Source organism: Helicoverpa zea, chromosome 4, assembly GCF_022581195.2.
Source record: "Helicoverpa zea isolate HzStark_Cry1AcR chromosome 4, ilHelZeax1.1, whole genome shotgun sequence".
Taxonomy (NCBI): domain Eukaryota; kingdom Metazoa; phylum Arthropoda; class Insecta; order Lepidoptera; family Noctuidae; genus Helicoverpa; species Helicoverpa zea.
The window spans coordinates 2407262-2419642 of NC_061455.1; the positions used below are offsets into that span (position 1 = coordinate 2407262).

General features: G+C 35.2%; 1 protein-coding gene across 1 annotated transcript in view; it reads right to left on the bottom strand.

The window, feature by feature from the left end:
• LOC124629633 (START domain-containing protein 10-like) overlaps positions 1-12381 on the bottom strand; it is a 62235-nt gene that overhangs the window by 39930 nt on the left and 9924 nt on the right. The window contains exon 2 of the mRNA XM_047163126.1: positions 3276-3423. Coding sequence (XP_047019082.1) covers positions 3276-3423 — 148 coding nt within the window. The remainder of the gene's footprint in view (positions 1-3275; positions 3424-12381) is intronic.

The following is a 12381-nucleotide window of genomic DNA, read 5'->3' on the forward strand; positions in this document are numbered from 1 at the left end:
ACAAAATAAAATAAAAAATACAGGCTTTGTTTAACATGCTTCCTAGCGATTTAGCGGTGAAACTGCGACTCTTGTGCAAACTCGTCCATTTTACGATATTTCCTTTTTACGAGCCATACCGCACGTAAAATTCACCAATGAAGGGTTGTTTTGCAAAGAAATGTGGGTATTTAATTTGTTTTTTACGCACCTTTTTTATGATGGTAGTTTGTTAGTTATCGAATAAACTGTCTTCGGCTTTTTTATGTTTTTTTTTTTATTTATTTTTCGTTTGGAGCAATTCCCATAAGGTATTAATTAAACCGTAGTGCAATACAATTGCATGTATTTTGATTTCTACTTGCAATGTTCCGTTAATATTTGGTACTACACTTTTTATTCAATTAGGTACAAAATTGAAGACACTAAACTGAATTGAAAACTAAAAGCCCTCGGTAATGAAGCACCATAAAATTTTAAGATGCAAGAATGTGCTTATAACAATTGAAAAATAAATCACTTCGAAGATCACAGATCGGGTCATTTACCCACCCATTTTCACTAACCGTCCATAAAAAATAAACCCCTCTTTATAGTTCATTAACATTTATAAAACTATTACGCTATCATAAAAGTTCTGAAATCGGCTTAAGAAATAACCTTGGCATCAATAAAGTAAGACTATCAAGACAGGTAATAGCGTAATTTCAAACGCAGCTTACTTCTACTTAAATGGCTGATATATATGAGTTTTTATTACTTCGAAGAGAATCTAAAAGGCACCTTTTTATGGTGAAAATAATAGCTATTTAGGCATTACTTTAATTAGGTCCATAAAATTGCCAAGTTACTCAAATTAATTTAAGTTAACATCGGGTTAATAAAAGTTAAAAAGAAATCCTGAGTGTTCCTAAACCTATTTCGTTACAGTAATTTTTATAATAAAATTACTGTTGTTTATTGTATGTACCTACTTCAAAAAGGACGCACGTCCACAAAGTGCTTAAGCATGTAAAATACGGATTACTGGTGTTATATGTGTTGCTTATATTAAGTGAAATGTTAACATGATCAAAATATCGTATTCACACAAGCTATGGTACAATGGCGTAAAAAGCCGATTTTTATAAGGAGATCAGCCAACTGCGCAGGACATATTGTAGTTGTTTGTGTACCTAATGTATGGATCTCAGTTATCTGAATAAAGAAATTTTTTATTTATTTCTTTATGGTGCACAAGCATTTGGCGAACAGAGGTGCATTTATTTAATCACCAACTTGAAAATTTCTAAAACCCACAAAGCGATTTCGGCCCTACCCAGGAATCCAACCCGAGACTTCATGCCGAACCAACCAGTCTAACTATAACGTAGTATTTGCTTAGTTACAACATTTTCCAGCCAACCCTTCTCTCTAGGGAGGTTTATTTCAAATCAATCAAGCGCCAATCTTACCGCAGCGGGTGCGACCACTTTATTAAGTGCCAATTTATATATAATTATATCACACAGCTCCAACCACATTAATCTTCATTATTTCTCTCTTTACCCTAGAAAAACACTAGGTCAGGCGTGAAATTAGCACTTTATATAAGAAGCGTTTAATCATCTACCTAGCTTTTTCCCAACTATGTTGAAGTCGGCTTCTAGTCTAACTGAAGGAAGCTGAGTACCAGTGTGTTACAAGGAGCGACTGCCTATCTGACCTCTTCAACTCAGTAACCCCTTGGTAGAACGGGTTGTCACCCTCACTGGCCTTCTGACTACCCTAACGACTGCCAAAGACGTTCAAATGACAGCCGTGACCTACAGTTTATCGTACTCGCCAAACACAGTCATTGGTATCCAAATGTACTTAGGAAGTACATACAAACTTAGGAAAGTTGCATTGGCACATGCCTGACTTGGAATCGAACCCACATTCATACTTGAAAGCTTGGTCTTTTACCTACTAGGCCACCACAAAACTACTAATCTAAAGAACATTTAATACGAGTTAAAAGCAAAAAGAGTTGGTTCTAATGACTGTTTTAACAAGAAAAATGATATTTTCTTTTTCTATCTACTTGAGTGAAAGAGCGCTTTGATACTTATCTGAAGTGACTTTCGTAATTATTTTAAGGATTCCTGCAAAAGGAACTTTTGTTCTTCTGTTCGATCTCTTTTATCGGCTCTTCATTTGTTCCTTAAAGTACGTATTAAGTAGTAATTAATTAACAGATAGTAATCGACACAGAAGACTCGAAGAAAAATAAATGTTCGCAAAAACAGCTTAGAAAACAAAGTCCATTATTCACCTGTTGAGTTGAACTTTCTGGAAGTTACTCTTTCAAAGCTTTTAATACCGACGATTATGAACTCAACTTATCTCGGCGGGTCTCATAAATATTGCAAACAAATCTATACGTGTGTGAAATACGTTATCCTAACTAGAAGACCCGCGGGGTGGCACATGATGTGACTAACAATGTTGTTACAGGTACAGTCAGCTACAAAAAACTCTTAACACTGTCAAAATATAATAATAAGTTGAACACTAAAGTCTCCCATAAGTAACTGCCACGACTAATGATTGTTATAACTTGGACTTCATGAGAATTTCAAAAGTGGTTCAACTCAGCTTTTTCATGAAATTTAAGTATTCAAGTATTTAATAGTGTTAAAAGTATTTTGTCGCTGACTGTACCATCTACCCCTTTGGCATTCATAACAGTTTTCACAAAGGAAAGTCCCACATAACAGTATCATGATAATTTTAATATAATATTTCCTTCCTTCATACTCCACTGGCTAGTATTGTTATTTCAAAACATAATAAAACCAATCTGTCTAAAGACTGCTTCTAAAAGACCCATCTTTTCTCCGATAGTGTAATTTGAACACTCCGTGTGAGGAAATAAAGTTGAATTTAAAACAATTCTATTACAATCCCCGTTCACTCGGAACTCTATTGAGCCGTGGTTAGGTTTATTTTATTTTTCTATTTTATTTCTAGGCGAACAATGGCGATATTCCTTTGACTAGAAAGCTGTCTTAAATTTGCATTATCTAATAGAAAATACACTTGCCAATATAACAAAAAAAAAACAAGATCCCGACGAATTGCGAACCTCATCCTTCTTTGGAAGTCGGTTAAAACATGTGGTCAACTAAGAATCGAACACGGAATTAGTTCCGTGTGAGGTTCGGCAGTCTTACCATCAGCGCAATAGTCACCATCCATTGCGCTGACGGGGTTGTAGGAGTATAAACTGGTATAGAGTTCTAAATTCAAATAGATTTTAAAAATCAACTCACTGGCATAATACCCGACGTCGTTGTTAACGTTAATATGGCCGGCGTCTTCAGCGGCCAGCATGTGGGTGTCCCAGACAGACCTGTACTCTGGGTCATGGAGAACATCATACAGGGCGTCCGGCTCCACATCCTCGAACTCTGCCACCACCTGGGGATGAAGAAAAATTATCTTTATGTCTGAGAGGTATGGTCGGAATTTAAATGTAGGATTTTATTTGAGGAGTATTTACCTAAGTAAATACCCTGTAAACCTGTGTTTGTTCTGAGCCCCTTTTAAGTATTAAATAAACACAATTTTTAGGTTAATCTCTTTGGAGATCTGACCGTCTACATCTTAGAGGAAATTTTTGACATTTCTAAAGATGTCAAGGTAAAGTAAAAAAAAGTTCAGTAAACGGAGTCTTTCTTAAGAAATAGTTAAGTTATGAAGTTGTTTGGGCCGGAGATTGCGCAAGTTATAAGTTAAATAGTTAAAATGTTTTAATCGCCTATTCTAAGATAATAATCTTTAAACCCTTTTAGTAGAAACTTGATAATAAACTTCTTCATATCTAGACTATCGGCCTGTCTTCACGATACTTCTTGAAGACTAAGTAATTATTATCACTCTTCTAGTAAGATAAACTGTCTGAGAGATAATGAAAATGGCTAAGTTAGTGATACTCAGTAGTAACAACTTTTTTCGTCATATCAGTTCACGCCTCGTGGAAATAATGTTCCGAAGTTTGACGAGCGTTTTTAACCGACTTCCCAAAAAGGAGTAGTTTCTCAAATATTCAGGATCTTTTTTTATTTACTTTTCCTACTATACGGCTTAAAGGCCGGGGCTTCACTAGTGAATACGGTATTTTTGGCTCAAACTTTAAGTTTGGTTTAAGCAAATTATGTACAGCAGAACGAACTTTAAAAGTTTTAACGCTAGCATAATGTGTAAGCACCTACAGTTCTTAACTCTTATATGCTATTGGAGCTTATATAACTAGTTCAGTTTTCGTGGCAAAAACTTGAACTTTTAGTATCCAAATGAAATTGGTCTTTAGTGTACGTCTTTCTGTCATTTTCTGTAGTTTTAGAAAGTTTGATGATGGACGGCGCATACATGAAGTGATGAAGTGAAACGTCGAAAATGGCTCGTATTGTGTAGATAGAGATTTTATTTTTTACTCAAAATGATAACTACATAATTCAATTCGAACTACCCTCGCTTTGATTGCGGTTGAGTTAATTAAAGTCAGGTTAAATATCATAATTGAGGTTTGAACTTCCATAGTGCCTATATATGGGTAGGAATGCGGTTAAACGAGTATTATATAGAACGAAGCACAGCTTAAATAATTTAAACTGATTCATTGTTGTAATATTTACAAACAATATCAAAGCAGTTTCATCGGCCAAAAATATGTGTCTGAAAACTACTACCATTGAAAACTGTAGTCAGACCGTTTTGCGTAGACGATAGGTTGAAAGTCTTAAATCTAACGTATAGTAAGTTTAACTTTCCCAGCATTAGAAATACCACATGCGCCAAGTAAAATGGTGAAAATTTTCAGTGTGCGGTGAGTATAAACTGCATTGCTAAAACAACTGCAATGCACAAAAATATATTTCTACTTTAGTGATTGAACGAATATAATATAAAAAGTTACGTACATACGTGAATATATTATGTTTTTACAATAAGACCCAAGTTCATCGACAACATAAACGAAAACTGTCGTTACGTCGTCTTAAAACAACTGTTTACTATGATTTTTTACGTTGTTAAACTGAACTTAATACTTTTATATTGTCGGTGAATTTGAGCCTAAGATTAAAACATCAAGTTCCTCTTTAAACGATGATTTAACTGTCCCTTAACTGGGATAGAAATACATTCAAATATAAAAGTTACTTTGGATGTACTGTTAGAAAATGCTTATCGATTTTCAGTACAGCCACTGCTGGAGGTAATTTAGCAAATGTGGCATTGTCCATTAGACTTTATGAACGACCTACTTGGTTAATAGACAGTACCTAACCTTCGTGGAATTATTGCGGATGAATTTTATGTTCACCTCTTTATGTCAGTTCAGAAATGGGGATGGATAATGCAGTGGTGAGTCTATGCCAAATTATGTAGAAATCTGCAGTTTTATGATAAAGCTGCAGTCTGGTTATGTGGTAGAATGTGCTAATCTTAGGAACACTTTTTCATTTGAAAAAAAAATTCAGGACTAGGTAGCCGTTAGCCCCTAGAATAAAGGTATTCTATTTCCCACGGAAAGCGAGCGAAAGGACCTAGTAGAAATAATAAAAAGTTCTTAAGACGTTCTTTCAAACATTTAAACTTTTTATCTGTAAGGGCTCAGTAAAAGCCTAGAGATTGTTGAAAATACTTTTCAAACTTAAAACGTTCTAGTTAATCCCACGGTAGACCGTGAACTGATAACAAAAATACCTAAAAGCTTTAATACTTCGTTATTTTTTCAGCATCTTATCAAAAACATTTTGGAGCAAATCCTCTACAATACCCATAAATGCAATTCAGCAGAATTCACATAAGACACTAACTGACAACAAACACAAACCCAAGCTATGTTTTGCAATGTTCCAACTGCAACTAAGAGGCGTTACCATACCATGTGACAGTTCTAAGCCACAAGAGGCTATTCGCAGGCATTCTCTACGTGACCACGGACTCATGCAATATTTCCACTAGTCTAAGCATTCAGTGCGAAGCAACACGTCCCCACTTCATAACAACGTACGTACCGTGAAGAATATAATCACGAACGGAGATGGCATAACGGAAAATCTCCTAAGGCTGCCCGCCTTCCGATTAATCGGTGACCGATTTTTTGTGGGAGAAAAATAAAACACACTGATGACAATAGAGCAACGCACACGTTTTACAAAAAAAGGGCAGCCTAAGAAAGTGGCACGGTCAAAATGCGGATGTTTGGAACTCATACGCCTTCTTTGGATCCCGCCCATTTTTTGTAAATTTGTCGATTACCCAAATGCCTCGTTAGTTCACAAGTGACTGAGCATTTTGGTCTCGCTAACCGTACATACGTTTGTTTGTCTGAATAAACGCTTTATATATCTATCTTATCTACGTTATTTATTTTGACCTACAAGAAGGCGCCTGACCTACCTGCCTCATGGTATCTCCGCTTATTATCTTTTCTTCCTCCATGCTACATACAGACTAGAGATAATATAATAAAACTGTGTTGTACAATCCCGAAGGAAAACCTTTCTAGTATACAGTATTATTTCCAAGGACTGAGAAGTTTATTATATTGTTTTATATCATTATATGGCATGTTTCGTTACGTTCTGATATTTTTTCTAATACTAGTTGTTACTATGGCACCCGAATCTAAGAATGTCTGTTGTCGCTATGTAAATATTTGAATATGTTTTCTTCTTAGCAAGAGTGAAAATTAAGATACAATATAATAATATAAGATTAGATATATCAATTATAAATATATAACCAGGCTTTGCTGCTTTAAAAAAACTGACCGGCATTGATATAAACCTTGCTTTCATATTTATACCATTACAATATTCCCCTTAGATTAAAATACAATAACACAATAAGTATCAAAGCTACCCACGCAAACAATCAACTACACATAATCCTATAGAATTTGAAAACTTCAGAAATTCATCTAGAAGCAATTTCCGAGGCGTCATTCCGTCAGAATTACTTGACTAGAAAATTCAATTTCCTACTATATACCTGCCTGGCTGGATCCATCAAGTATTTTCCATCCGTACTAAGTTACGCATAGTTAGGGAAACGGGAAACATTCACTAGTTTCAACCGATACCAATGCGATGTATCGATTCTACAGTAACGAGCTATATAATCGATACCTGAGTGTTGATTAAATATTAAACTGTGATGGAATTTGCTGCGTTCTTTATATGAAATGAATTTGCTATTCTGTTTTTAGTGCTGGCTGGTTTTTATGTCACCTGAAAGCTGTTTTATTTTGCTTTCGAAAGTTTTAATGGTTTTAATTTAGTTAGTTTCAATGCTATCCAGTTTGACAGCAACCCGGATTGAGCAAGTGTGGTGATTAACGCTCAATCCTTCTCTGTGTGAGAGGAGGCCTGTGCCCAGCAGTGGGACAAAAAAAGGCGGATGATGATGATCGCACTGTGGTAAGCACGTGTACCTCTAAAGTAAAATACAATATTTATAATAGCATGCAATTTAACATTGAAGATCCTACTTTCCGACCCAGTCATTTCTTCTAGTGTAAAGGATCAATGATGAAACATTGGTTGTATTATCTGTATCATCTTAGCTAACTCCATCATGAATTCTGTAACATTCACCGTAATTACAGTTACAGGATGTCATAGTAATTACAAACGGCTGACACATACATATGTTAACACAAACGCAATGCTAGGACATTTGAACCAGACATATTGCAGCTGTAATAACTATGGATGTACGAGTGACCACCAGATGGCAGCACCACGTATTGCATATAAATGCTGTGACCACGTTGCGGTTTATTGTCGTTTTAGTAGAGCTTAAATGAAGAAATAAGAAGCTATTTTCCAAATCGCACTATAATCTGTATAGGTATAGAGGTATAAAAGAAAGTCGTGTTAGTTACATATTTTATAAATCAAGAATGGCTGAACCGTTTCAGCTGAAAATTAGAGGGGATTTTTGTTTTTTGTTTTTTTACCTCATGTTTGTCATTTTTGTACGGAACGCGTGTGAAACCGCGGGCAGAAGCAGAAGCTAGTAAATTATATTACACTAACACAAAAGCAAACCTATATTGAACTCAAAAGTAGCTCGCTACCTTACTTGATAAAGGGGCTGCCTAATCGTGAAATAAGTTTTCAAAATAGTTCAGTAGTTCCTAAGATTAGCGCGTTTTAGAAAACAAACAGATATGTTTTTTTTTGGTTTTTCTTAGTATATATAAGTTTTGTAACTATACATAAAAAAAAAATTACAAAAAGTTTTTGCACCTTAATCAAAAATGTTTCATTCATAACATTGAGTTACTTCAGTAGGGACAACAATATAATTATTTTAAGATCAATATCGATACACTGTAAGCGATATAATAAAATTATATGGACACCTACGGGTCACGTAGAGGCTTTTAACGTGTCGTAAAAGGTCTTGACTTGGAATTTCGTGGTTTGGGGGTAGTTTGAATAACATTAGGGACTGTGGGTGACACAACACACCGTTGGTTACTATAGGATTATGAGAGTATGGTGAATATTTTAATCTTTTATCATATTATTAATAGAAACTTTGTACTTCATCCATATGATCGTACAATGACGAAGTCTAACTTAAAGCACAGTATGCAAAAGAAAAATAACTTCTTCGGTAAGTGTGCATCCCTGAAAAAATAATCTATTCGGGTAAGTAGTCATGAGATCAGCCTGTTTAAAACAAACAAACACTTCCGACTCATATTTTTAATAGTCCTACAAAACTTTGCAGTCTCCGAGCCATATTGAGTCTCTAGTTGTTCTCTGTACCTTTAGCAGTAGCCGACGTCTTCGATAAGGTCAAGCTCTTATTTGCGTTTATATTAAGAGATAGTCAAAATAAAACCGACACAAAACACCCTAAACGTATTTCCCCACACATTTTTCATGGCATTCCCCACTAATCCCTTTAGAAACCGCAGCGTCACCTAACATACTGCTAGTCAGTAATACATTATAGCTTTCAACACTCGTTATTGTTCAAAGGTGGGTAAACGTTAGAGTCATTAGGGGTGCCATCTGATAGGACAGCTGTTTTGATTGAAGACCAGTTACTGACAGGTATAGGCAATAATAGCTTAAGTTGGTCAGGTTTATGTGTTAAAAAGATGGTGAAGAAATGCAAAACTTATAGACGTGAGATTTTAAAATATGGTAAGTTGGATATGGAATTATATATAGGAAGAGGACAATAAGAGATACGAATGGATTGTGTAAGAGATAACATGGCACTTGTGTCACTTGTGTAAACACGTCAAATAGAGAAACTAAGGAACAGAAAGTGACAAAAGATAAGAGCAGCACGGTATTTGACATAAGTTATATTTTGTCCAGATTATAAAAATAAACTACCTATATAATGAGGCAGGCACGTATGCCTGTGCACCTAAGCATTTCTTCTAAATCCACCCAAAATACTCGCGCACTCAAATAACAAAACCTATGTCAGTAATTTTCATCAATCCTCACACCTCAAATATTGTGTCACCCAAAAAGACATCACAAACGAGACAGCAAAAAAGAAAAAAATCAGAAATTCGACGCTTAACGACAATGCTTTCATAACATAAGGTCCTTTTCTAGTCATAACAACGCTTCTGTCAAAGATTTGTATTGATTGGCAGCTCGTTATTGGCACGATCGAGAATTCCACTCGCATTGCGAGGGAATTTTATTTCTTTTATTATGTCAACTTGAATTATCGTCTCGTACCTACTAGTTAGAGAATCTGGAGTCAGGTTTTGTCATGTATTTCTTGGTCTGATCTTTTAAGGGTTTTGTGATTAGTTTGAATTTCAGTTGTCTATATAGCTACGCATATGTAGATGACGTATTTTCAGGGATAAACCGCTTCCAAATATTTTCCGAAGATTAGCCAGTTTCAAGATTTATTCAGTAACTACAAGTTACCAGACGTCCTCCAAAAAATCTAATTTATTTTAAGTCTAACAAATATTATGAACACAAAAAAAACATTTTGTGACATAGTGGTTGGCAAGACCCTTCAGGTGAAATAGTTCCCTCAGGACAAAATCAGATCTAAAAACCGCCAACATAAAAATAACTATGAATATAATTTCTCATATCTGACAGCCCTAACGATGAAACAGCTGGCTGCGACATTAACTACCGAGCAGCATTGTTTGAACAGGCTCTAGCTCAACTACCCAAGTTCCCCTCAGACCATGGAGAACAAAATGACTAGCGGAGATGCCATAACAGAAAATCGCCTAAGAAAGTTTCGCGCCAAAAAGCGGGGGACGAGGAACGTTACTGTTTCCGCCATCATATACCTTCTTTGGACCCGACCATTTTTTGTAATACCAAAAATCGTTGACAGATGTCTCATGGAACCCATCTCGTTACTTCACACGTAACTGATCATTTTGGTTATGCCTACTGTACGCATTTAGCCTACAAGGAAGCGCCTGCATTATGGTATCTCCGCCCATCTTTCCTTACTCCGCGCCTCAGACGCTTTCCTAATGAATTTATGAAGAAAACTATCAACGTTTCGCTCAACGCTTAACTTTTATTTTATTCCGCTTTCGTCGCGTTTATTTAGCTCCTAGTTTTATTTTAGATTTTATGTGACTTTTGTAATTAGATTTGTTTTGTGTTTACTTATATGGTCGCTTTTGTGTGAACTAAACGTAGCATAGGACTTGCATTTCTCTGATTTATATTATAAAACCTGGCATTAGTTACTTTTTTTAGTACTTAAAACCAGTATTAATAAATTGAACATATATTTTACATTTTCTTGCTATGGATAGTAAACTGAACATTAAATTCAATTATGGAACTTGTCGGAATAGACAAGTCTATGCAGTTTTCATAGCCAAAATAAACTTTTTGGAAAACGAAAGATTATGAACGACAAAGTAAAATCCATTGTGATTTTTATCGCAGAGTTGAGACTTTACGAGCTCATGATTTATCGTGTCACTGAAACAGGAACGATAAAGAGATTTTAATGGCATATCCGCATAATATGTCCAACGAAATGGACGCCCGCCATAAACAACGGTTGGCGCGTAAATAAAACACGCTTCCTTATCTATGGTCCTCATAAATCTGTGGTACGTGTTTATTGATATTATTATTTGTTTCTGAGTGATATAAAATTCAGGAATGATGATATAGTTTATTATTATTATTCGTTATTATACACATAAATATTTCAATACACGCAGTCGAAGAGGTTATGTACAAAGGCGAGCTTAAGTTACAGTTGGGTAAACAGCAAACTTTATAGTACTAGATAGTTAGCATTTTTTTTCACAATATCGAAAGTTTTCAAAAAAAAATCAGTTCAGAGTGGTTCCTCAGAGAAACATCAGCTTTTCCTACTTTCTAACACCTAAAGTTCAAACAATTTATATTTTTAATTTTCCGCTAACATTTTCTAAATCCTGATTGAAATGGATGTAGGATGAGAAATGTTTTGAAGCTTAACAATACTTAGCAAACTTTACTTTTCTAATACCGATCATAATCCCATAATCCTACGGTCGGTTTTCCAACAAACTTTGTAGGTAGTGAGGATTCCATAATAAGTTTTGCTTATTGGAGGTGAACGAAAAGAAATATTTGGAAGGTACAAAATTCTTGGAGTCCTGCCTGATAAAAAGGTGTCAACCTGACGAGGGCCGAGGCACTATTTATTGGTTACCGAAAACAATCTTTGCTAGGGAACAATAGATATTCTTCTAAGAGAATGCCAGTTATCTACCTAGCCCCTTTTCACAAACGATGATCAGGCAAAAAGATATATTGGTCTAGTTTTTCGACTTTTATTTTATCAGCAATTTTGAAGTCGAGAGTATTTACTGGAAGAGATAAATATTCAATTCTGACTTAGATTTTGTACCTAAATAGGTAATTCAATTGCTAATGACATCGACAAAGAAAATATTTTGAATGAAAATGTGTTTTCCACCCAAAATACTCGCGCACTCAAATAACAAAACCTATGTCAGTAATTTTCATCAATCCTCACACCTCAAATATTGTGTCACCCAAAAAGACATCACAAACGAGACAGCAAAAAAGAAAAAAATCAGAAATTCGACGCTTAACGACAATGCTTTCATAACATAAGGTCCTTTTCTAGTCATAACAACGCTTCTGTCAAAGATTTGTATTGATTGGCAGCTCGTTATTGGCACGATCGAGAATTCCACTCGCATTGCGAGGGAATTTTATTTCTTTTATTATGTCAACTTGAATTATCGTCTCGTACCTACTAGTTAGAGAATCTGGAGTCAGGTTTTGTCATGTATTTCTTGGTCTGATCTTTTAAGGGTTTTGTGATTAGTTTGAATTTCAGTTGTCTATATAGCTACGCATATGT